General features: G+C 43.9%; 1 protein-coding gene across 1 annotated transcript in view; it reads right to left on the reverse strand.

The window, feature by feature from the left end:
• Window positions 1-18,241, reverse strand: part of LOC134207814 (eye-specific diacylglycerol kinase) — a 312,235-nt gene extending 293,994 nt beyond the window's left edge. Inside the window, exons 1-2 of the mRNA XM_062683748.1 lie at window positions 17,859-18,241; window positions 16,490-17,787 (exon numbers count right to left, since the gene is read on the reverse strand). Coding sequence (XP_062539732.1) covers window positions 16,490-17,787; window positions 17,859-17,948 — 1,388 coding nt within the window. The 5' untranslated portion in view covers window positions 17,949-18,241. The remainder of the gene's footprint in view (window positions 1-16,489; window positions 17,788-17,858) is intronic.
• Between the last annotated feature and the right edge of the window lie 9,514 nt (window positions 18,242-27,755).

The raw sequence follows: 27,755 nt of genomic DNA on the forward strand, positions 1-27,755 counted from the left end.
CTCGTCAAAGCATCGCTGGCTGGCAAATCGCGTCGTAAACGGGACATGAGTATTCGCTTTCGCACGCCATTTTTCTTCCCATTTTCTATATGTACAGCAGTTGCGGGGGTTCACTCCTTTCAGCTTTGATGAAGCGATATGTTTAATGGAATCAAATCGGAAAAGGGAATGGAGATGAATTCGATTCGAACGAATGGAATCCTTTCAGCACTTTTCTTTTGCGTTCGAGTGGTATTTTATAAATTATCGCAACCGTGTCCAGCGCACTCAGGCTGAAGCTCATTGGGATTGATAAAGAAAATTAGAAATTCATGGAGAGAAGGAGAAAACTGGAGAATCAGAAATCTAATTCCAGTCGACAATTAACAATAAATTAGAAATCTATGAAAATTGAATCTCTAAAAATCCGTAAAGTGTTTCTGGATCGAATTTATGATAGTTTCGTTCAAGACTTGTTTTAATAATAATTGTCTCTTATCCCTGTAATAATTCTTCTTAATTTCTGAAAATTTATTCCTGAGCAACTGTAACATCAGATAATCATTCAGATTCTTCCCTACGCTCAAATGCTCTTTCAAACTTGAGTTGATGTGCATTCTCGTATACGAACAGAATTAAATGGTAATATTATTCGAACGAATCGGATTCGTTCGAAAATATCGTTCGTCCGTAAACAAAATTATGGGCCTTTCCGAAAGGAAAAATCTCATTTTTTGGCTCAATCAATTTTATTTTCAAAGTTAATCTGCGTTGGGGATTAACGTTTCAAAGACACAATCCACTATTAGCCCAATTCCGTGGGACATTCGAAGAAATTTCTTGAGGAAATCAAAAACAATTTCCGTGAATTTTGATGAGAATTTCTCGTGGAATCTCCATATTGTTAATTCTTTATTTTCTTATTTTTGAGGAATACAAATATATATGTGCTCGTGTTGTAGAACAAAAGTTTGAAGGTTGAAATGACGAGAGACAAATGGTCGGAAGTCAAAAAGTCGGAAGACAAAAGTTTGAAGAGTGAAAACGCCGAATGTTGTAATCTATTTTTTTTTATATTTTGTTACAGTTGTTCATGATTCTAAATAAACAAATAAACAAATAATAGACAAATAATGATTATTATACATCAATGTTAGATTTGGCGAACCGATAGATTCGCAATTTGGCCGAAGTTGGGGAATACAATATTGCCGCTAACCGCAAGTCGAGCACATCTGTATATGGCGTCCATATCCAGATGTGCTCGACTTGCGGTTAGCGGCAGTATAATGCAATACAGATTACAATTACAATGCAGATGTTCACATGGTTGACATCCTCGTCAATGTTTCAAATTTGTACCGAGTCAAAGAAACAATTTCTTGGGAGCCAGCAACAAGAAAAAAAATACAAATGAAGTTTACCGGTAGACAACAAGAGGAAGACATTTTTTATTTTTTTATTGTCTTTATTAATGAGGTTTTCGGCCCTTGACCGGTTCACCTCATAGGAAGACATTACTAAAGAACATCGACAGCGAACGGGATGGGTAAACAATGGTTACAGTCCAACATCAGTTGAAATTTGCGTATTTATATTTATTCCCATATCAACTATATTGCAGCTGCTAGAGATATGGCAATCAGTAGTAATTATTTCGCACGCAAAGGTCGATTGGCCGAGAGCCATTTGGCTGAATACCATTTGGCTCCCAAGAAATTGTTTGTTTGGCTCGGTACAGATTTGAAACATAGCCGAGGATGTCAACTATGTGAACATCTGCATTGTAATTAATTAAGCACCCTAAATTTCTTTCCTTTCCTATTGCATTATAGTATTCCCCAACTTTGACCAAATTGCGAAACTTTCTGTTCGCCAAATCTTACTTTTGGAGGAATTCCCGGAGTAACTTCCGGAGTAACTTCCGGAGGAATTCCCGGAGGAACTTCCGGAGGAATTCCCGGAGGAACTTCCGGAGGAATTCCCGGAGGAACTTCCGGAGGAATTCCCGGAGGAACTTCCGGAGGAATTCCGGAGGAACTTCCGGAGGAATTCCGGAGGAACTTCGGAGGAATTCCCGGAGGAACTTCCGGAGGAATTCCGGAGGAACTTCCGGAGGAATTCCCGGAGGAACTTCCGGAGGAATTCCGGAGGAACTTCCGGAGGAATTCCCGGAGGAACTTCCGGAGGAATTCGGAGGAACTTCCGGAGGAATTCCCGGAGGAACTTCGGAGGAATTCCCGGAGGAACTTCCGGAGGAATTCGGAGGAACTTCCGGAGGAATTCGGAGGAACTTCCGGAGGAATTCCCGGAGGAACTTCCGGAGGAATTCGGAGGAACTTCCGGAGGAATTCCCGGAGGAACTTCCGGAGGAATTCCGGAGGAACTTCCGGAGGAATTCCGGAGGAACTTCCGGAGGAATTCCCGGAGGAACTTCCGGAGGAATTCTGGAGGAACTTCGGAGGAATTCGGAGGAACTTCCGGAGGAATTCCCGGAGGAACTTCCGGAGGAATTCCGGAGGAACTTCGGAGGAATTCCCGGAGGAACTTCCGGAGGAATTCCCGGAGGAACTTCCGGAGGAATTCCCGGAGGAACTTCCGGAGGAATTCCGGAGGAACTTCCGGAGGAATTCGGAGGAACTTCCGGAGGAATTCGGAGGAACTTCCGGAGGAATTCCCGGAGGAACTTCCGGAGGAATTCCGGAGGAACTTCCGGAGGAATTCCCGGAGGAACTTCCGGAGGAATTCCCGGAGGAACTTCCGGAGGAATTCCCGGAGGAACTTCCGGAGGAATTCGGAGGAACTTCCGGAGGAATTCCCGGAGGAACTTCCGGAGGAATTCCGGAGGAACTTCGGAGGAATTCCCGGAGGAACTTCCGAGGAATTCCCGGAGGAACTTCCGGAGGAATTCGGAGGAACTTCGGAGAATTCCCGGAGGAACTTCCGGAGGAACTTCCGGAGGAATTCCCGGAGGAACTTCCGGAGGAATTCCCGGAGGAACTTCGGAGGAATTCGGAGGAACTTCCGGAGGAATTCCCGGAGGAACTTCCGGAGGAATTCCCGGAGGAACTTCGGAGGAATTCCGGAGGAACTTCGGAGGAATTCCCGGAGGAACTTCCGGAGGAATTCCGGAGGAACTTCGGAGGAATTCCGGAGGAACTTCCGGAGGAATTCGGAGGAACTTCCGGAGGAATTCCGGAGGAACTTCGGAGGAATTCCCGGAGGAACTTCCGGAGGAATTCCCGGAGGAACTTCCGGAGGAATTCCCGGAGGAACTTCGGAGGAATTCGGAGGAACTTCCGGAGGAATTCTGGAGGAACTTCCGGAGGAATTCCCGGAGGAACTTCCGGAGGAATTCGGAGGAACTTCGGAGGAATTCCCGGAGGAACTTCCGGAGGAATTCTGGAGGAACTTCCGGAGGAATTCCCGGAGGAACTTCGGAGGAATTCGGAGGAACTTCGGAGGAATTCCGGAGGAACTTCCGGAGGAATTCCCGGAGGAACTTCCGGAGGAATTCGGAGGAACTTCGGAGGAATTCCCGGAGGAACTTCCGGAGGAATTCCCGGAGGAACTTCCGGAGGAATTCGGAGGAACTTCCGGAGGAATTCCGGAGGAACTTCCGGAGGAATTCCTGGAGGAACTTCCGGAGGAATTCCTGGAGGAACTTCCGGAGGAATTCCGGAGGAACTTCCGGAGGAATTCCCGGAGGAACTTCCGGAGGAATTCCGGAGGAACTTCGGAGGAATTCGGAGGAACTTCCGGAGGAATTCCCGGAGGAACTTCCGGAGGAATTCCCGGAGGAACTTCCGAGGAATTCCCGGAGGAACTTCCGGAGGAATTCCCGGAGGAACTTCGGAGGAATTCCCGGAGGAACTTCGGAGGAACTTCCGGAGGAATTATCGGAGGAACTTCCGGAGGAATTCCCGGAGGAACTTCCGGAGGAATTCCCGGAGGAACTTCCGGAGGAATTCCGGAGGAACTTCGGAGGAATTCCCGGAGGAACTTCCGGAGGAATTCCCGGAGGAACTTCCGAGGAATTCCCGGAGGAACTTCCGGAGGAATTCCGGAGGAACTTCCGGAGGAATTCCCAGAGGAACTTCCGGAGGAATTCTAGAGGAACTTCCGGAGGAATTCCCGGAGGAACTTCGGAGGAATTCCCGGAGGAACTTCCGGAGGAATTCCGGAGGAACTTCCGGAGGAATTCGGAGGAACTTCCGGAGGAATTCCGGAGGAACTTCCGGAGGAATTCCGGAGGAACTTCCGAGGAATTCCCGGAGGAACTTCCGGAGGAATTCCGGAGGAACTTCCGGAGGAATTCGGAGGAACTTCGGAGGAATTCCGGAGGAACTTCCGGAGGAATTCCGGAGGAACTTCCGGAGGAATTCCGGAGGAACTTCCGGAGGAATTCCGGAGGAACTTCGGAGGAATTCCGGAGGAACTTCCGGAGGAATTCCCGGAGGAACTTCCGGAGGAATTCCCGGAGGAACTTCCGGAGGAATTCCCGGAGGAACTTCCCTGAGGAACTTCCGGAGGAATTCCCGGAGGAACTTCCGGAGGAATTCCCGGAGAAAATTCCGGAGGAATCCCTGGAGGAACTTCCGGAGGAATTCCAGGAGGAACTTCCGGAGGAATTCCAGGAGGAACTTCCGGAGGAATTGCAGGAGGAACTTCCGGAGGAATTCCAGGAGGAACTTCCGGAGGAATTCCAGGAGGAACTTCCGGAGGAATTCCAGGAGGAACTTCCGGAGGAATTCCAGGAGGAACTTCCGGAGGAATTCCAGGAGGAACTTCCGGAGGAATTCCAGGAGGAACTTCCGGAGGAATTCCAGGAGGAACTTCCGGAGGAATTCCCGCAGGAACTTCCGGAGGAATTCCCGCAGGAACTTCCGGAGGAATTCCCGCAGGAACTTCCGGAGGAATTTCCGGAGGAACTTCCGGAGGAATTCCCGGAGGAACTTCCGGAGGAATTCCCGGAGGAACTTCCGGAGGAATTCCCGGAGGAACTTTCGGGGGAATTCCCGAAGGAACTTTTGGAGGAATTCCCGAGGAACTTCCGGAGGAATTCCCGAGCAACCTCCGGAGGAATTCCCGGAGGAACTTCCGGAGGAATTTCCGGAGGAACTTCCGGAGGAATTCCCGGAGGAATTCCCGAATACTTTTTTTCCCTCTCTCTTTTCTCTTCCTCCCTTCCTTCTTTTTTTCTTCTTTCTTTCTTTTTCTTTCTTCTTTCTTTCTTTGTTCTTCCTTCTTCATTTCTTCCTTTTTCTTGTTTCTTTCTTCCGTCTTTATTCCTTCTTTTCACCTTCTTCCTTTCTCATTTATCTTTTTTTTGCTTCTTTTTTCTTACTTTCTTTCTACTTTTTTTCTCCTTTCTTCTCTCTTTCTTCCTTCTTTCTCCTTTCTTTCTTTTTTCTTCCTTTTTATTTCCTGTTTTATTTTTACTTTCTTTCTCTATGTTCCTTCTTTTCTTCTTTCTTTCTTCTAGTATCCTTCTTTCTTCCTTCTCTATTCCTTCTTCCTTTCTTCCTTTTTACATCCTCTTTCTTCATTCTTTCTTTCTTCTTTCTTACTTATTATCTCTTCTTTTTTATTTCTTCTTTCTTCCTTCTTTCTTCCTTATTTCTCTCTTCTGTCTTCCTCATTTCTTCCATCTTTTTTCTCTTTTCCTGTTAGGCCGATATTTTGAGGGTGCAAAAAATAATTCGGACAATTTTGAGGATTTTCAAAACATTCTTTAACAAATCCGAGGAGTTTTGATGATTTTTTTTCCATTTTAATATTTATTTTTTATTATCCCTCCCCTTGACCTTTCGAAGACCAGTAGGACATTATTTAAATTAAATATTTGTAACGGCCTTACTTCTTCCTCTTTCTTTCTTTTGTTTTGCTTAATTGTCTGTTCTCCGTCTCCTTCCTTTCGTCCTTCTTCGTTCTTCTATTTTCCTTTTTTTTCCTTCTCTCTTTCGTCCTTCTTCTTTCTTTTTTCCTTCGTCCATCTTACTTCTTCTTTTTTTCTTTGTTCTTTCGTCCTCGACCTTCTTTCGACCTTTTGTCCTTCGACCTTTTGACATTAGACGTTATGACACATATTCGACCTTTTGACCCTGCGACCTTTTGTCCATTTGACCTTTTGTCCTTCTGACCTTTTGACCCTTCGACCTTTTGACCTTCGACCCTTTGACCTTCGACCTTTTGACCATCCGGAGGAGTTCCCGGAGGAACTTGCGGTGGAGCTTGGGATTAGCTATCCATCTTCAATATATTGTACACGATGCGGAAGCTCGCGTATTTTTAGTCAATAACGGCGCCTGCCTCGGCCTTGGTCATATAGGGAAAGAAGGATTGTTATTTCGACTCTCGTTGTTACAAGAGGCCGAGAACACCTCTGCATCTTCACGATTGTACGGGATATTTCATCTGAATTCACTTTTGTAAGTGCTGCAAGGGATTATATTAAATGCAAATAAAAAACGCGTTTTAACCGATTTACCTTGCATAACACATAAAGCAAAACAAAACATGTCGGACCGCGTGCTAGTCAAAGCACGATCAATCGCGCATTCAACACAAAACTAATATCTAGGATTTTGCCAAAGTTCTGTGTTCAATACGAAACACGATCAACATATTAATTGATTTACTTTCCGACCGCAAAAAAAAGAACAAAACTCAGCACTCGGAACCACATCTGATACGAAACATGTTCAATCGCAAACTCTGTAAGAAGTGAGAAATCAGAAGCGAAAAATGAGAAATGACAAGTTATTAACACGACAAACTTAGAACATTAGGAACCATTCGCGCCAAAGAATATTTTATACCGTATTCGTATGGAAATTCATTTTTCATAAGAGGTACTTCCTACTGGATTTTATTCATTATCCTATAAAATAACCCTAGCAGAATCAACATTAGCATACAAGAGGAAATTTATAGAACATAGTTAGTTTTAGTTTTGGCATTCACTTTGAATTGTTTTTGACTTCCATCAACAAAATAATGCAACGGCATACTTCTACGCCAATAATATAAAAAAATTACGCTTAAAAAGAGAGAAGTCGTTTGTTACAAATATTTGAATAAAATCGTGAGAAGAAAAAATGATAAGTTATAAATGACGGTGCTGACCAGAAGCTGGACGAGCGGATAAGAGATGCCAACGGATCTGGTGACGTCAACAGATTGTGTGGGAATATTCACAAAATTGTAACAATTTAGGAAGTGTTAGTTGTTGTTGACGACGGTGGAACGACCAAGGTTGGGTAAATTTAAAAAAATCCGCTTCTGAACTCGACGTACCAAATTATGTCACGTATTTTGTTTAACAGACTCACTATCTGCTTATTGAATTCAAAGCAGCGTATGGTTCAGTGAAAATGAATGAGCTGTGGCGGATAATGTCCGAATATGGCTTTCCGGCGAAACTGATTAGGCCCATACAGCAAAACACTTGACGGCTCGAATCCAAGTATATCAACCCCGTTTGTGACTTTGGATGAATTTGAATACGTTTTCTAGTTTACTGTTCAACAGCTCGACGGTGCGATAAGGAGATCTGACGGCCAGAGGAGCGGCATTATCATCACATGGTCGCAAATTCTCCTGAAATTTGCGGACGACATCGACTTTTGTTCCATTGAAGAAGGAGACGGCGATGATAAGTAACCAATAACTCTACCAAGATAAAGTTCTTGGTTTTGAGTAGAGACAGAAGAAAACCTGAATACTAAGGTTGTGCTTGATGAGGATGTGATTTAAGTTCTTAAAGAATTTGTTTACCTTGGAATGCTAGCGATATGTGGCAATAACGTTTCCCTTGAAGTGAAAAGTGATACGACTAAGATCTTTTATAGCTAATGTAACTAGCTTAGGTTCCGCAGCATGCAGATGGAAACAAAATTTGCTCTGTACAAAATTTTGATACCATCAAAGCAGTGACCTCTAATAGAAGCTTTGGTTGGAGGGGCACTCATTCACGAAGGGCTACATGAAGAAGTAAACTAGGCAAAAGCGAATGAACCAGACACAATTTGGACCGAGAGCGATGCGAAGGCGATCTTTGCCACGTGATTCCAGCACAAACAGCCCAGGACATGTGAGATGGTCTGGCTCAATATAATGAGAGACCTTATTATTAAGGATGGCTCACGTCGGACCACTTGAACGAAGATACTGCGAAAATAGGCGATTAACTTTAATTAAACTAATCTAGAGAGCCGAAAGTTCTAAAATATGATTTTCATAAATGTATTATTTAATAATCGAACAGAGGAAACAACTTCTAATCGTCCACATAAATCCTCCTTCATAGAGCAAAACCAAATCAATCCATTAGCAATTTGATTCACCGGAAAGCCACAAAAGCCGAAATCGAGAAAAACTTATTCCACATCGATCCAACTACCGTTAGTACTAAATGCTGACACGCAAAGCATATTCCTTCTTCGAGGCCGACAGGCAATGGTCCCAATGGACCAAACAATGCCCCAATGCAAATCCATGAAAGCTTCAAACCCTCCCCCACCATGGATCAAGACCAACATTAGACAGCAGATTAAATGATGTTTTATTCAATGGAGATGTTCGATTAATTTGCAATTAGAATAAAGAAATAGCCTTCTATAAATAATAGATACTAAGTTTGAAATTTTTAAAATAAAATATAACCATTGAGAAAGTCTTTATTTTGCAAATGAGACCTTTCCATATGTTAGCCCCGACATTGCACCGGTCCAGGACAGTGAACAATGGTTTCGAACGCTCGTTCACTGAGTGATGGATTAGGATTCAAAAATTGGAAAAATTGTTTGTTTTCCATCCCGGTCCAGTGGAACGAACACGGAAGAGAATACAACGCACCGACACAAATGGCTTGATCGGTATTTGATTTGGTAGGATGTCCAACGATGTGAACTGTGGCGCGGCCAGATGGACTTGCTCTGCTCCAGCATTCCATTTGTTGAACCTCAATCAAGCTGAAAGCTCGGCTCGCTCGCTACTGGATTCGGGTGACGGGGAACGTATTTTAATTACCGATGGAGTGATTTGGCTTTGTCAACCGGCGGTGTGGGTGAGCTGATCGCGTGACGAATGATGGATATTCTAGATTATCGTTGGGTGTTTATTCAAATCGTTAAGGGCCTGATTTGCAAACGAAAACATTGACTGTTTTTGCAGAAATGGACCTATTTTCCATAGTCAAACAATTCGATAAATGTCTGTATGTGATTTTCAATATTGACTTTTGTATAACTGATGAAATTCTCATTCAAAAATCAGTTTCAATTTTCATGAAAGTAGTCACCATAGACCGTCGCATTAAAAATGAAGACGTGGAAAATTACTTTATTCTAAAAGTGTGTGTGAACTAACTTGAGGAGAATAGATATTGATATTATTCTCTACCAATTTATTGAATAAAGTTTTCTTCGCTACTCTCCGGTAGGAATAACAAATCATAAATTTGTTCCAATTTTATTAAAATGCCAGGAGCCCAATAACAAGTGTCCCTTTTGTTTATGAGAAGAACAGCAATTCTTCTCAAACCGATCCCAAGGAATGCCACTCTGACTGCTCTTCGACGCCATCATCCAATCACAAGCCACCACCACGGAGAAGTATCTATCCATCGTCGGATCATTCCTCGTCGTTAAATCAGTGAAAAGTGAGTGTATAATGGAGCGCTAACGACGGAAACGACAACGCTGATGACGACCGAAGACGACGACGACGACAACGGCACAGATGGTTTTGGGCTTTTCCCCCTCGAACACGGCCCGGAAGCAATTCAGCACTCGAGAAACTATTTTACTGGAAGACCGACCGACCGACCGAACGACGACCCTAAAAGCTTTTGGCGATAAAATTGGGCCATGACTCAGCTTTCTTCACACACGGAGCGCAAGAGTTGGTGCACATATATAAGAATGAGGTATGGCCTATCTGACATATCTACATCTGACAAATAAAAAAAAATATTAAAAACAACAAAGTTAAGCAATCAACAAAGTTTTTAACTGCAAGAATGTAACGGATATTATGGGAAAGAACTTTTGATATTAGCCTACGTACGAGCTTTTGTTTCGAAATTCTGCGTTCCTTGTTTCAGGCTTTCTCACATTCTACATGTCTTTATCAAATCTTCTTTATCAAATTTTGCAAAAATTTGTCTCAGTTTCTGCACGAATCTGTCTCAGATTCTGCACGAATCTGTCTCAGATTCTGCACGAATCTGTCTCAGATTCTGCACGAATCTGTCTCAGATTCTGCACGAATCTGTCTCAGATTTTGCACGAATCTGTCTCAGATTCTGCAAGAATCTGTCTCAGATTCTGCACGAATCTGTCTCACATTCTGCACGAATCTGTCTCAGATTCTGCACGAATCTGTCTCAGATTCGGCAAAAATTTGCCTAAGATTCTTCACCAATCTGTCTCAAATTCTGCACGAATCATTCTCAGATTCTGCACGAATCTGTCTCACGATCTGCACGAATCTATCTTAGATTCTGCACGAATCTGTTTAAGATTCTCCACGAATCTGATTCAGATTCTATCAAATTTTGCAAAAATTTGTCTCAGTTTCTGCACGAATCTGTTTAAGCTTCTGCACGAATCTGTTTCAAACTTTGCACGAATCTGTCTCAGATTCTGCACGAATCTGTCTCAGATTCGGCAAAAAATTGTCTAAGATTCTTCACCCATCTGTCTCAGATTCTGCACGAATCTATCTCAGATTCTACACGAATCTATCTCAAATTATGCACGAATCCGATTAAAATTCTGCACGAATCTGTCTCAAATTCTGCACGAATCTGTCTCAGATTTTGCACGAATCTGTCTCAGATTCTGCACGAATCTATCTCAGATTCTGCACGAATCTGTCTAAGATTCTGCACGAATCTATCTCAGATTCTGCACGAATCTGTCTAAGATTTTACACGATTTTTTTCTGCAAGAATCTGTCTCAGATTCTGCAAGAATCTGTCTCAGATTCTGTAAGAATCTGTCTCAGATTCTGCAAGAATCTGTCTCAGATTCTGCAAGAATCTGTCTCAGATTCTGCAAGAATCTGTCTCAGATTCTGCAAGAATCTGTCTCAGATTCTGCAAGAATCTGTCTCAGATTCTGCAAGAATCTGTCTCAGATTCTGCAAGAATCTGTCTCAGATTCTGCAAGAATCTGTCTCAGATTCTGCAAGAATCTGTCTCAGATTCTGCAAGAATCTGTCTCAGATTCTGCAAGAATCTGTCTCAGATTCTGCAAGAATCTGTCTCAGATTCTGCAAGAATCTGTCTCAGATTCTGCAAGAATCTGTCTCAGATTCTGCAAGAATCTGTCTCAGATTCTGCAAGAATCTGTCTCAGATTCTGCAAGAATCTGTCTCAGATTCTGCAAGAATCTGTCTCAGATTCTGCAAGAATCTGTCTCAGATTCTGCAAGAATCTGTCTCAGATTCTGCAAGAATCTGTCTCAGATTCTGCAAGAATCTGTCTCAGATTCTGCAAGAATCTGTCTCAGATTCTGCAAGAATCTGTCTCAGATTCTGCAAGAATCTGTCTCAGATTCTGCAAGAATCTGTTTCAGATTCTACAAGAATCTGTCTCAGATTCTACAAGAATCTGTCTCAGATTCTGCACGAATATGTCTTAGATTCTGCACGAATCTGTCTCAGATTCTGCACGAATCTGTCTCAGATTCTGCAAGAATCTGTCTCAGATTCTGCAAGAATCTGTCTCAGATTCTGCTCGAATCTGTCTCAGATTCTGCTCGAATCTGTCTCAGATTCTGCTCGAATCTGTCTCAGATTCTGCTCGAATCTGTCTCAGATTCTGCTCGAATCTGTCTCAGATTCTGCTCGAATCTGTCTCAGATTCTGCTCGAATCTGTCTCAGATTCTGCACGAATCTGTTTCAGATTCTACACGAATCTGCTTCAGATTCTTCACGAATCTGCTTCAGATTCTTCACGAATCTGCTTCAGATTCTTCACGATTCTGCTTCAAATTCTTCACGAATCTGCTTCAGCTTCTGCACGAATCTGTTTCAAACTTTGCACGAATCTGTCTCCAATTTTGCACGAATCTATCTCAGATTTTACACGAATCTGTCTCAGATTTTGCACGCATCTGTCCCAGATTCTGCACGAATCTGTTTCAGATTCTGCACGAATCTGTTTCAGATTCTGCACGAATCTGTTTCAGATTCTGCACGAATCTGTTTCAGATTCTGCACGAATCTGTTTCAGATTCTGCACGAATCTGTTTCAGATTCTGCACGAATCTGTCTCAAATTTTGCACAAATCTGTCTCAGATTCTTCAAGAATCTGTCTTAGATTCTGCACGAATCTGTCTCAGATTCTGTACGAATCTATCTCAGATTCTGCACGAATCTGTCTAAGATTTTACACGATTTTTTTCTGCAAGAAACTGTCTCAGAATCTGTCTTAATCTGTCTCAGGTTCTGCAAGAATCTGTCTCATATTTTTTCAAGAATCTGTCTCACATTCTGTAAGAATCTGTCTCAGATTCTGCAAGAATCTGTCTCAGATTCTGCAAGAATCTGTCTCAGATTCTGCAAGAATCTGTCTCAGATTCTGCAAGAATGTGTCTCAGATTCTGCAAGAATCTGTTCCAGATTCTGCAAGAATATGTTTCAGATTCTGCAAGAATATGTCTCAGATTCTGCAAGAATATGTCTCAGATTCTGCAAGAATATGTCTCAGATTCTGCAAGAATATGTCTCAGATTCTGCAAGAATCTGTCTCAGATTCTGCAAGAATCTGTCTCAGATTCTGCAAGAATCTGTCTCAGATTCTGCAAGAATCTGTCTCAGATTCTGCAAGAATCTGTCTCAGATTCTGCAAGAATCTGTCTCAGATTCTGCAAGAATCTGTCTCAGATTCTGCAAGAATCTGTCTCAGATTCTGCAAGAATCTGTCTCAGATTCTGCAAGAATCTGTCTCAGATTCTGCAAGAATCTGTCTCAGATTCTGCAAGAATCTGTCTCAGATTCTGCAAGAATCTGTCTCAGATTCTGCACGAATCTGTCTCAGATTCTGCACGAATCTGTCTCAGATTCTGCAAGAATTTGTCTAAGATTCTTCACCAATCTGTCTCAGTTTCTGCACGAATCTGTCTCAGTTTCTGCACGAATCTGTCTCAAATTCTGCACGAATCTGTCTCAGATTCTGCACGAATCTGTCTCAGATTCTTTACGAATCTGTCTCAGATTCTGCACGAATCTGTCTCAAATTCTGCATGAATCCGTCTCAGATTCTGCACGAATCTGTCTCAGTTTCTGCACGAATCTTACTCAATTTCTGCACGAATCTGTCTCAGATTCTGCACGAATCTGTCTCAGATTCTGCACGAATCTGTCTCAGATTCTGCACGAATCTGTCTCAGATTCTGCACGAATCTGTCTCAGATTCTGCACGAATCTGTCTCAGATTCTGCACGAATCTGTCTCAGATTCTGCACGAATCTGTCTCAGATTCTGCAAGAATCTGTCTCAGATTCTGCACGAATCTGTCTCAGATTCTGCAAGAATCTGTCTCAGATTCTGCAAGAATCTGTCTCAGATTCTGCAAGAATCTGTCTCAGATTCTGCAAGAATCTGTCTCAGATTCTGCACGAATCTGTCTGCACAATATGAGACAGTGAAAGATTCTTGCAGAATCTGAAATATAAACTGGAAGAGGTTCTTGTAGAATCTGAGGCACGATCTTGCACAATCTGATACAGATTCTAACAAAATCCGAGTAAGGTTCTAACAGAATTTGAGACAGATTTTTGCAGAATCTGAGAAAAAAACTTGCTGAAGCTGAGAAAGCTTTTGCAGAATTTGAAATAGATTCTTGCAGAATCTGTCACAGATTCTGCAAGATTCTGCCCCAGATTCTGCAAGAATCTGTCCCTGATTCTGCAAGAATATGTCTCAGATTCTGCAAGAATATGTCTCAGATTCTGCAATAATTTGTCTCAGATTCTGCAAGATTCTGTCTCAGATTCTTCAAGAATCTTTCTTAGATTCTGCAAGAATCTGTCTAAGATTCTGCAAGAATCTGTCTCAGATTCTGCTAGAATCTATTTCAAATTCTGCAAAAGCTTTCTAAGCTTCAGCAAGTTTTTTTCTCAGGTTCTGCAAAAATCTGTCTCAAATTTTGTTAGAACCTTACTCGGATTTTGTTAGAATCTGTATCAGATTGTGCAAGATCGTGCCTCAGATTCTGCAAGAACCTCTTCCAGTTTATGTTTCAGATTCTGCAAGAATCTTTCACTGTCTCATATTGTGCAACAATCTGTCTCAGATTTGGCAAAATTATGTTTCAAATTCTTCAAAAATGTTTTAAGATCTGCTACAATCAGCTCCCGATTCTGTAAATATCTGTTTAAAATTTTATATTTGAATTGTACATTATGTGGCAGATTTTCGATTTCAAAAATGTATTGTAGGTTAGCTTTTCCATTCGATGGGACTCGAACCCATCATCTTCAGTACGCTAGATTGGTGCTTTTAATCAACTAAGCTACGAAGGACCGCCATCGGCTGAATGAGCCCGAAATTTCCAATTCGGGCGCACAGTCGAAATGGGGCCCTCCTTAGCCGTGCGGTAAGACGCGCAGCTACAAAGCAAGACCATGCTGAGGGTGGCTGGGTTCGATTCCCGGTGCCGGTCTAGGCAATTTTCGGATTGGAAATTGTCTCGACTTCCCTGGGCATAAAAGTATCATCGTGCTAGCCTCATGATATACGAATGCAAAAATGGTAACCTGGCTTAGAAACCTCGCAGTTAATAACTGTGGAAGTGCTTAATGAACACTAAGCTGCGAGGCGGCTCTGTCCCAGTGTGGGGATGTAATGCCAATATGAAGAAGAAGAAGAAGCGCACAGTCGAAGCGTTCACAATCCATAAATTGGTTGAGACTCTCCGTGAATAGAAGTACCAGAGACGGTAAGCCCCATCGTAATTAAGTAGTAAATTATATTATTGACTAATCAGTCGGAAACTAATTGATCAGAATACTCGATGATCAGAGCAGATATTTTTCCTAGGTTTTCCTTCGACACCAACCAAGGTGGGTGCAAGACCGCACTGTCGTTTGGTTCATATTTGTGTGGTGTTGGGAAAAGCATTCGTCTCAGTTTCCACAACCTGCAAAAGAAGCGATCGCGAGCATTAAAGGCATTGGACGCTAACGGACAGCGAGGGAGTGAAGCTTTCCACCAATAAGTTGCGCTAGGAAGGTTTGATAACGCCAGAAACGCAGAAGAAGGTCAGAATGGTTGTAAATCCTAGGCTTAAGTTGTGATTAGAATTCTAAGAAAAGTAAGAAATAGTCTGAGTGGATGTCACCACCAATAGCTAGTTGGTAGGCCTCTGTACAATTTGAAATTAATTTTAAATATACATATTTTGAAGCAATCTTGAATTTTGTTTAGGAAAGTGAACATTTTGTTTGGTTCTTGTTCGTTTTGAATTAGTTATCATATTTCGGCAATCGATCCGGTATTGGGTCTTTGAAATCTTAGAATAATTAATTTTCCTTTATTAGTCTGTGAATTTAGTAGGTCTTCGAATTTTTGGCTGTATGTGGGGTTCGATGGAATGATTTCAAGTGTTTGAGCAGTCTTTAACTCATCCTATTTGAAAAGTCTTAGCTGGGTCATTAAACAGCCTCAGTAGTCTCTCTTTTCCGGAGAGTGGCGATTAAGCTGCTGCTGACCAGGAACTCGTTTATTCTTTTCAAATGTATGGACAAAATAAAAAAATACACCGAAATACATTTGTTCGATTTGAACCGAAACTATGCAATCAGAATATAATCACTGCAAACTCGAATTTAAAAATCATTCCGCTTACTTTTGAGAAAGACATCATCCTAAATGAAAAATCAATTTGTCAAAGCAGAAGACTACTTTCCGACTACTGACTGACACATTGAAGAAGATTATGGTAATCCCATCTGGGACCATGAAAGGCCAAAACCCATTCGCCCGTTCGCTCGTCCCCTTCCTTATTTTGCTCCATCCATGCCAAAATTCTGTTGGCTTAATCTTAGATCTAGCAGCAGACACACTTACCTGTGTTCATGTCGGCAGCAAATGTCGGGAACGGAGTCACCGTAGAAGCAGCAGCCGCATTTACCGGAAAAGAAACAAAGTTAGGAACGAAGGAAAATTGGCCATTAGTTGACGGTGTCTAAATTGGGTCACCAAATTGTAAAACAACATCGATAAAATGCGAAACTAAGTAGAACGAAACTTGGATCATGATTGCTCGTTCGCTGAAGAGAACTGAAAATAAACATCGAACATTGATTGGATTGGAACTGAAAGAAACAACAAACATGCAAACCTATTAGTATTGATATCTGCAGAAGAAAAATGATTGTTTGAACTGAAGAAGCAAAGTGAACAATATTATAAACATCATGCAATTCACATTTAAGATCTGCAGACATGTTGATAATAGAAAAAATGACAACGAAATTTCACCAAAATCTTACCCCTTCGGCGCTTGATTTATGGCCCCGGCAGTCGCTGCCGTGCCGGCTAGGGCTAGTGCCTTGTAGCGGGCCTGCTCCTCGGTCGGTAGTACAATGTCCACCGAGCGGGATCGTATCGCACCACTGCTGGGCACCGCTAGCAGCGTCAGCTCTCCCTCCGGGGGTTTCAGTTCCTCGGTTTTGGCTCCGGTCACCTTGGTGAAGCAGGAATCCACCGATGCGGCCCGGTCCCGCTTGAGATCCGGCACCTGCAGGTAGATATCCCGTACGAAGTCGGCTGCTGCCGACGTGGAAATCGGCGAAGAAGCTGTGGTTGGTGGTGGTGGAGGAGGCGCCAGCGCCACCAGTACCGATTGTTCTAGTTGATTGTCGTTGTAGCATTCCGGAGGATGCGGTTCGTTGTAGTCATCAGCGTGTCCGCAAGGAACGATGATGTTGATGTTTTGGTGTTGCGATTCCTCTGATTGTGGTTCACCGCAGGAAACGTTCTCCAGCGAGTTGCCGGTTGGTTCGACAAAGATCGCTTCCTGGCGGGAGATGGATCGTCGCCGGGTCCGCGTCGGTGGCCCACTGGGCTCGTCCACCGCCGGAGAACAGGGAGGCACTTCGATCGTCGGGGACGGAGGGAATATGGGTCCTGACGGGGTGATCGGCGGTGAGCCGATTGGAAGAGACGGAAAAGGCGGGTGATAGTCGTTGCCGAACATCGGAGGCGGCGGCAGGACGGGACCGTCCACAGCCAGCACGTCTCCGCAGTCATCGGGGTCATCTCCATTGGTGGGCGAAAGGGTAAAGGTGATCCCACAAGGAGAGAGAGGCGGTGGCAGTAGGGTATTGCATGTTAAGTCAAACTGGAACCCGTAGTCTTCGTCTTCGTCGTCGTTTGCTTCTCCTTCACCGTCTTCGTCCGAGTCCTCGTCGTCACTACTGGAGGAGGACGAACTGTAGCTGAGCGTTTGGTATTCGGTATTGTCGTAGTACTGGCGCTGATCAACTCCAGTCAGCTTGCGGTACTCCTCCAGATAGAGACAGTGGATGCAGGGGGGAGGAGTTTTCGAGCTGGACTTTCGCCGCTGGAAGCGCTTTGGCACGTCAAGAAAAGCGGCAGCTACGGCCGCTTGGGAGTCTTCGCTGCCGCCGGCGAGATCGAAACTACGCGAACGGGCCGTAACCTGCGGAACCTGTAGCAGGGAACCACCGGATGACGGCTCGTCCGTCGATGCTGCTTGGTGAACCTTGAGGAACTGATTGGCACGTTGGGCTTCAAGCTGGATTTCGTCGAATGATGCTGAACGAACCTGTTCCGAGGGATGAGATAATAAAGAGTGAGTATCACTAACGCAAGGCAAAAGCCCACGCCGGGACCCACCTGTTTGGGTACTTCGAGACTGCTCTGTGTTTTCATCTCCGCACCGGTGGGGGTCCGTGACCTAGTGAAGGTGTTTCGCAGGCGGTGCATAGTGCCGAGAGGGAACAGTGCGGACCGCGGTTGCCCCCTAGCCGGATCCCTTGGCGGGACGGCGGCGTAGGTGACGGCGATGCTCCTCCCTCGTCGATGAGGAGCAGACGGCTACAGCTTGGGTTGGTCTGGCCGCCTCGATGGCCGTTCCATTGCCCTTGGCGGACCAGAGGGGCGGCTCTACTGTGGCTGGCTCTACGGCGTCGATTGCTGCTGCCGTAGGCTCTCCGGGGCTCGGATATTTGGTCGGTCCTGGTTTCTGGCAATGCTGGTGGAGGTTGGCCTTGGTGCTGCTGTCGGAAAAAGAGAGATACAGGAGGAAAGGGTGAGTATGTGCCTTTCTTACGAGATAATGAGGAGAAGTTAAAAATCCATTGTTATGAACAAGATTTTCCGAAACACAAAAAGCATCAACAACCTATCTATTACAATTTAGATCTATTTACCACTTAATAATGATTTTAATTCACATTAAGGCCATTAACATGGAACCAAAAACCGAATCTTCATCAAGCAATACCCAATGTGACAATATATCGGCTGCGTAATAACAATTACCACCTCTCGACACATTAGGGCTCCGGGCTGGCCGCCCAGAGCCATAGATCCATGTCACTCGCTCGGGCGCCATTAGTTTTCATTAGGCTCGAATTTATTTCATTCCGGAAAAAGTGTGCTTCCGTGTTCGGACTATTTGGGGCACCGAAACGGCCCCAGGTCACCGGAGAGGCCGCAAGCAAACAGCATCGTCATCATCATCAAAGATACGAATCAGGACCGAACGGTGGGGAGAATTCGAGTCAGTTTTCAGAAGCAAATGAGGAATTTATTTGTGGATTGTTGCGACAACTTAGTCGAAAACGAACCATTCCGGTTATATAAAGTAAGACATCTCAAAAAATGAGAAATTTTATATCGATGGAAATTGAGAATTATTTTATTTTCATGTGCAAACAAACAACCTCACTCGACGGTTGTCTGTTTGCTGTAAAACGACCCTTGATTCACGTGAATTAATCAATTCATTAAAGTTGATTCGGATGCCTCATTTTCAACAAAAATAAATTGGTTTCAAGCAGTTTTGTATATGAGAGGCTTAGAGTGAGTGTATTCCATGTCAGGTCATGCAATATTTGACATAAATCGACAATTATGTTTTGAAATTTACACAAGCGAGTTAGGAAAAGAAATGTTTTTTTTTTTCTGTAGGCAAAATTCTTCACAAACTCGTTTCCATTTTCCGTCGCATAAAAATGACGAAAAATGCATTACCATTACCATATCCATTAACTTTCTGGTATGTCGTCGGAATGGCTCCTAATGCTTCCCTCGTCGTTTACCATGAGTCCGCAACCGCAACTTACTGCTGTGTTGCGTCACTGAGCAGCCACAGTGCGGTGATATGAAAAACACGGAAGGCCAACGTACCTACTTCCGCATTCAAAACGGAACTCCAGCTCACTACGTAATGCACAGTTATCAATCAATCATTGCATACATTAGGACGAAACAGTGAGACTGAGAGCTCAGTTGGTGGTTCGTTTGCGGGTATGAACCCGCATTTGATTGACATCAGTTTTTCCTTTTCTCGTTTCAAAGTGGGAATTGTGTCGGTCACAAATGGTGCACAGTAAACCACACCGGCACTGAGATTTGCTCTTGCAGAATAATTATGTTACCTCGTCATCACCAGAGAAGTGGTACCTACACGGTGGGTAGCCTAACCACATCGGAGGCGTTTTTAAGGACGATAATTTGGATGAGGTTCATTAGATTCATACATCGCAGATTTCTGACGGAGAAGGGCCGCTTGGCCGAATGTCAATTGAGCCAAGGCCACTAGGCCGAAAGTTGTTTGGCAGAATAGACTATTAGGCCGAAAGCCATTTTGCCGAATAGAACATATGGCCGAATAGGTCATTTAGTCGAAAAGGTGGCCGAAAAGGACATTTGGTCAATTAGGACAATTGACTGAATAGGGCATTTGACCGAATACAACATTTGACCGAACACAATATTTGGCCGAATTGGTTATTGGGCCGAACAGGTCATTTGACAAGTCAGAAATGAAGTGTGAAAAGTGAGACGTCTCACTTTTCACACTTTATTTCTTACTTTTCAAATGCCATATTCTGCGAAATGACCAATTTTTCCTAATATCGTATTCGGTCAAATGTTCCATTCGGTGAAAAATATAAATAATTAAATTGAATGATTTACACATGATCAGATTTTTGGCACGGAATAAACAACATCAAAATTACGGATCATTTTTACGAATCCGGATCTGATCGCTGTTGATTTTCCACAGGCTCGAAAGACAGCATTGTCCATTATGCAAAGCTTAAAAGCTATTTCATGTTATTAATTGATATTTTACATATAATTCAACTTACAAACTAGTTATTAAGCCAAGATCCAGAGCAACATCACAACTCTTAAACTAATGCGATATAAACCAATGTTCCAGTATGGATATATGATGATGATGATGATGATACTACTATCTATTGTAGCAAGGCACCTCCCGATAGTACTGGCCATATCTGACAAACGATTTGATCATGAAAATATTATTTTTTGTATTTCATCAAACTCCTGTAAAAAAAGCACGGTAACTTTATTAAAAACTGTTTGAAATTGAAATATTTTGAGTAGTTTGGAAAATCATTGAATTTCTTATTTTCATGTGATTTTTCTATAATTTCGAGGCGCGTTGATTTTAAGCTTCTACAAACTCAATATTCACGATAAATTTGGTTGCACATGTCATTCTGTTGTATGAACTACTTAAATAATACTTCATTTTCAAAATCAACCATTACAAGTAAAATCAGAAGCATTATTTTCCACAGATCAGCTTTATATAGGGGACATTGTTATCTAGTGGAAATAAAAATAAAGGCAATGACAATAAATATAATTCATAATATGAAATTAAAACAGTTTTATTGTTACTCTTATGATAGTCACGACAACCTCTTATCAACAAATTCAATACAATGTTTTATTGCAGTTTTATTACTACTATTAATACGGTTTTAATAACTTCTTCTAGATTGGTCCAATAGGCCGAAAGGCTATCTTAATGATGTTATGAAGAGGTTTTGGTGGAGTTATTAGTTTTATTAGCAACTGGTCATGAAAACCTCTTATAGAGCATGATAAATCATAAAATGTTACTTGGGCAGGCCGCTCTAGTCGTGGTAGCGAAATCGAAGTGGAAGACCCTGCTGGAGACCGGTTAGGAGGTGGAACATAAGATCCGATCCTTACTGAAGAGAGGCCAGAGAGGAGGCCTCACTGAGAAAAAGCGGCTGGCAAAGAGCCAGACTGCGGAACTTCACAGACGCATGGCTACAAGCAGTGCAACTTCGATGCTAGATAAGGTCTTGCAAGCGGCAGATACGAACGAAGTACCTCCGAAAAAGAGGGCAACTGAAATTCGCCAGGAGAAGGAAGCTGACTGAACTTAGCCGGGAAGAAAACCTGACTTGGCAAGAAGGATGTAGAAGGCGCGGCAGTTGGACCGGACCAGACTGCGAAAAAGATGGGTAGAACCCGTGTTGGAAAGGGTTCACCTTCCAATGGCCGTCCCAAACAAATAGAAGGAGCTGAAGTAATTATCGTCAAGTCTAACAATAAAAGCTTCGCTGATGTCTTGAAGGCCATGAGAAGCAACAAGAAGCTTTCTGGCGTAGGAGAGGATGTCAACTGCATCCATTGAACACGGAAAGGAGAGATGATTCTCGCCTAGAAGCGGGATGCTGCGCACAAAAGTTCTGAGTATAAAAGTTGACTGACGAAGTATTGAGAGATGGGGTCCAAGTGAGAACACTATGTCAAGTTTCGGTCATCCAGTGCACGGATGAGATAATCGAAGCCGGCAGACTGGGAGAATTGTGTAACGTCGGGAATGCAGGTGGCTTTATTCCAAGTACATCTGGATGACGCCAATAAGATGCTGGATAAGGCAAAACTGAAAGAGGGCTGGTAGGTATAATCGTTGAATATAAGCCAGCCAGGGCTGCGAAATGGTGAGTTGACATCCGGGAAGGGGCGCCTAACATAGCTCTGGTCCTCACAAGTTCCAATACTCACGCTTCCACGGGTCTTCCGATGACAATTGACCGCCAGCTAAGGGTTGCGTACTTAGCTGGTAGTGCAGCCTGGGCACTGTTGTCCTTCTGACATCAGCTAGAGTGAGAGGGTGCGTCCTGTGGGGTCTGCCTAGGATGTGGTGGGGTTCGACAGTGGGCTCTGTTGAACTCCTATAAAAAGCTGCATGTGTCCCCAAGCAGGCCCTATCAAAGCGACCGTGTGCCGCTCAAAGCGCACTAGCCTAGTCCTGGTGTTGGGTAGGACTTTAAACAAATTTGACCCGACTGATCGAGCGTCTGTCCACCAAGGAGGTGCGGCTCCAACAGCGTCTGTTCTGGCATCCAGCGGCTGAGTATGAAATGCTATTCCCCGGAAGCTATACCTAAGATGGCAGCCCCATCCCGGTGGATAGGGAACCTTGGGCCAACAACCTACTGTTCCCGAACCATCAATTTGTTCGAGAATCCGATAATGAAAGAATACGGACTGATTTTACGGCGACGACTCTTAGCGCGAAACAACGGACACGAATAGGAACATGGAACGTTTTAACCCTAGCCCAGCAGGGTAAATTGGCACAACTTGCCAATGAGGCACGCCGCATGAAGCTTGAGATCCTGGGACTGAGTGAAGTCCGTTGGCCAAACTTTGGAGAACACAGAACGCCGTCGGGACAAGTTCTGCTATACTCTGGTTTACGAGGTGAACACGCTCCCCGGCAACGCGGAGTTGGCATCCTACTAAGCGCTCAGGCACACTCTGCGCTTATGAAGTGGGAACCTATAAGTGAAAGGATAATCGTTGCCAGATTTAGAACACGGGTCCGAAACCTTACTATAATCCAATGTTATGCGCCAACCGATGCTGCCGATCTGCAAGACAAAGAGAACTTTTACAGTCAACTCAATGCCGTCGTAGATAGAATTCCGAAGGGTGATATCAAGATCTGTTTGGGCGACTTCAATGCGAAGATCGGATCCGACAACTCGAACCATGAGCACATTATGGGACGCCATGGTCTCGGAGAAATGAGCGAAAACGGAGAGCTGTTCGCAGAATTTTGTGGTAATAACGACATGGTGATCGGGGGATCGCTCTTCACTCATCGATCGGTTCACAAGGTCACGTGGGTCTCCCGTGACGGCTTTACAGAAAATCAAATCGACCACATCTGCATCAGCCGAAAATGGAAACGGAGCCTTCTTGATGTACGGAATAAACGTAGTGCCGATATCGCGTCTGATCATCACCTCCTCATCGGCGAAATACGCCTGCGCATTGCGCGGATTCGTCGGCAGGAGGAAAGATTTGGACGACGATTCAACACACGCCGACTGGAAGATGCCACGGTGAAACGGTCCTTCGTTGAAGAACTGGAGACGCGTGCTGCAGATATTCCGGAAGGTGGCAGCGTGGAAGACCAATGGACCGCCATCAAGAATGTCTTCATCGCCACCAGCGAGAACAATCTGGGCGAACTACGCACCCAGAGAAAACAATGGATCACCGATGAGACCTGGAGGAAGATAGAGGAGCGAAGAAAAGCCAAAGCCGCGATAGAGCGATCAAAAACCAGAGGAGCCAAAGTTCTAGCCCGCCAACGATACGCGGTTCTTGAGAAGGAAGTAAAACGCTCATGTCGACGGGACAAGCGAGCGTGGGCAGACTCTCTGGCCGACGAAGGAGAGAGAGCCGCCGCAACCGGGGACATTCGCCTCCTCTACGATATCTCACGACGCTTAAGCGGGGCGAAGATGAATGCAACGATGCCTGTGAAAGACGCGAATGATCAGTTATTGACCGACCCAACTGACCAGCTGAAACGCTGGTTCGAGCACTTCGAACAACTTTTTCAAGTGCCAGCCAGGCCATCACAACCTCGGCATGATCTGCCTAGGATCCGACGTATAACACGCGTCAATACCGAAGCTCCATCACTGCTAGAGATTCAAACAGCCATCCAAAGCATGAAATCGAATAAAGCCCCAGGGGTCGACCGCATATCAGCCGAGATGCTCTAAGCTGACCCCATGACATCCGCTCAACTACTGCATCGTTTATTTCATAATATCTGGGACACCGCAATTTTCCCGGTCGAATGGATGCAAGGTATCTTAGTGAAGGTGCCCAAAAAGGGTGACCTGACTGTATGCGATAACAAATGAGGCATTATGTTCCTGTGTACCGTTCTCAAAGTTCTGTGCAAAATTATCCTAGCCCGGATTCAGGAGAAGATCGATGCGACTCTCCAGCGGCAGCAAGCCGGATTCCATGCCGGAAGATCCTGTGTGGACCATATTGTCACGCTCCGCATCATTCTGGAGCAGGTCAACGAATTCCAAGAGTCCCTTTACTTGGTATTCATTGACTACGAAAAAGCTTTCGACCGTCTCAATCACGAGAATATGTGGGGCGCCCTGAGACGCAAGGGAGTTCCTGAGAAAATCATCGGCCTCATCGAAGCACAGTACGAGGCCTTTTCGTGTAGAGTGCTGCACAATGGGGTCCTGTCCGACCCTATCCGGGTCGTAGCTGGTGTGAGGCAAGGATGTATCCTATCACCGTTACTGTTCCTCATCGTAATCGATGAGATTCTGGTAGGTGCGATTGACCGTGAACCAAACCGCGGGCTGTTATGGCAGCCTATAACCATGGAGCATCTAAACGACTTCGAATTGGCTGATGACGTTGCACTCCTCTCGCAACGGCGCTCTGATATGCAGAGTAAGCTCAACGACCTTGCCGAACGCTCCTCTTCGGCAGGTTTAGTCATCAACGTCAACAAAACCAAATCGTTGGATGTAAACACGCCGACTCCTTCCAGTTTCACAGTAGCCGGGCAACCAGTGGAGAATGTTGAAAGCGTCCAATATCTTGGTAGCCAAATGGCGTCGGACGGCGGTACCAAGATCGACATAGGCGCACGGATCAAGAAAGCAAGGGCTGCCTTTGCGAGTTTAAGAAATATCTGGAAAAACAGGCAGATAAGTGAACGCACCAAAATACGAATTTTCAACTCTAACGTGAAATCTGTGCTGTTATACGCTAGCGAAACATGGTGTGTATCAGTGGAGAACACTCAACGGCTGCAGGTGTTCATTAACAGATGCCTGCGGTATATAATTCGGGCCTGGTGGCCTCACAACTGGATCTCAAACAATGAGCTCCATCGTCGTTGTCACCAGAGGCCGATAGCAACAGAAATTCGGGATCGGAAGTGGGGCTGGGTCGGCCACACTCTACGTAGGGGCGGAAACGAAATCTGTAAACAAGCATTAGACTGGAACCCAGCGGGACATCGCAGCAGAGGCAGACCCAGAGGCTCATGGCGGCGAAGCCTCAATAAAGAAATAAAAGAAGTCGACCGAAATCTAACCTGGCAACAGGTTAAAGCGATAGCCGGGCATCGCTCAGGATGGAGATCTTTCAAGTCGGCCCTTTGCACCACCGGAGGTGTACAGGATCCATCAATCAATCAATCATAAGCCAGCCAACTCAGACCTACTATAGGTGTCATAAGCCTTTTGACTGAAAGAGACCCTATCGTAGCAAGTTATGCCGTAGGTGTGGAGCAGATGGCCATCAAGCTCGCACCTGTCAGGCTGCACAGTAGAAGCATAAGTACTAGAACGCTAGTGGCGCTGTAGTTATTTAAATTATTTTGCCAAATTATGCTTCAACAAGCTTCAGTTGTGCATCATGTTGTAGTGCTTGTTTTGTTTCATCGCCAAGATCGGTTTGACAGTTGTAGTACCTGTACTTTGGCTGCCAGGTCGAAGTAACCTACATGTTAGTCACGCGAACAGGAACGACATTAGTAATCTTATACTTTTGAATCAACTGGCTGTACCAAGATGTTTGATCTGTCCCCCGGGCACATATAACAGATACCCCAAAAATGTTCAGACCTGTCCGACCTCTAAAAGGGTCCAGACATGCAAGTAACACAGTTAAACTTAAACCACTACGAGGCAGCACAACTGCTGCTAAACAATCGATTATTGAGTGTAAAGCTGATATTGTCATACCGCATCCCTGCTGGAAACGGTTCAGAACAGTGGCCATCGGGACTTGTTGGCGGTACTCATTCAGGAGATACTAACATCTCCTGACGATGAGGGTTTCGCATGGGCGTAGCCAGGATTTCGAGAAGGGGGGGGCCAACTTTTTTGGTCTTCTAAATCGTAGTTTTATAATAGTTTTATAAAAACACATGAATATTAACACATGAAACCAAATCCAAACCAAATCAAAACAATAATGATTAAAACAATAATGGATTTAAAAATGCGTGATTTATTGCTCATCAGATATTTTTAAATAATGTGAGAAAAATATTAACGAACTTAGTATTCAGAAAGAATATAAAATCGGCTATAAAAATTATTATAAAATTCCATAAGTTTAAGATAACTAGAACCATACATCTGAATTTCTAAACAAATTCTCTCTGAAATAATATTTATTATAAAATAGGCAGAAAAATCAATATGCAAGCTTTCTCCAGGAATTCCTTCGACAATTGCTCCTGGCATTATATCCGAAATTTTATCAGGGATTCTTTAGGAATGCCTCCAGCAACTTCTTTTTCAGTGTCTTCAGGAATTCCACCATAAATTTTGCCGGGAATTGATCCGAAAATTCCACCATTATTTACTCCAAGAAAATCTTTACGAACTTCTTTATAAGTTCAGCAGAATTCCCTGCAATAATTCAAATAATTTCGTGCTGTTTCCCATAATTTTAAAGAATAATAATATTCCGTGGAAATTCCGCAGAATTGCCAGTAAACATTCCTGAGAATTTCTTGTGTAAATTCCATAACATTTTCCGTGAATTGCTCGAATAATTTCTTATGAAAATTTGAAAGAATTTCTCCAGGAATTCCGGAAATTTATACGGAAATTATACCTAAAATGAAATCAACAATGTAAATTTCGGAGGAATTCCTAGATTAATTCGCAATGAAATCCTGAAAGAAATCCGGCGGAAACTTCAAGATTTCCAAAAGAAAATTCCTCCAGGAGTACCACCGGCATTTCCACCAAGAATTTCTCTAGGATTTCCTTCGAGAATTATTCCGGTAGTTCTATCGGCAGTTTCTCTGAAAATTCTTCCGGGAATTTCAGCAGAAATGGATTTTTTTTAGGCTTCTCCAGGAATTTATATAGATTTTCCACCAGAAGCTCCTCCGAGAATTTCTCTGTGAGCTCCTCAGGGAATTCTCCGGGAGGTCCTCTGATGATGATGATGGTCCAGCTACAAACCCCAACAAAGGTTTCAGCTAGACGCGGTTTCAGCTAATAGACGCGTCTATTAGATTAATTCTCTTGTTTCCGAGAATGCTTCTGGTAGTTTCCCCGGGGTTCCTTTGAAAATTCTCCCGGGAGTTTCTTCAGAAATTCTTCCAAAAAATTCCTTCGAGAGTTCCTCCGGGAATTCCACCAGCAATTCATCCGGGAGTTTCTCCGGAAATTTCTCCGGGAGTTCCACCAGAAGCTATTCCAGGAAATTATTCAGGCTTTTTTCAGTAAATCATTTAGGCTTTCAGAAATTAGGCTGGAAATTCCTCCCGAAGTTCTTCCGATAGTTTCTCTGGGAGCTCATCCGAGAGGTCCTCTAGGAATTCTTCTAGGAGTTCCTCCTGAAATTCCTCCGGGAGTGCTTACGGGAGATCTTACAGGAGCTCCTCTGGCAGTTCCTTCG

The sequence above is a fragment of the Armigeres subalbatus genome, chromosome 1, assembly GCF_024139115.2.
Source record: "Armigeres subalbatus isolate Guangzhou_Male chromosome 1, GZ_Asu_2, whole genome shotgun sequence".
NCBI classification, from domain to species: Eukaryota; Metazoa; Arthropoda; class Insecta; order Diptera; family Culicidae; genus Armigeres; species Armigeres subalbatus.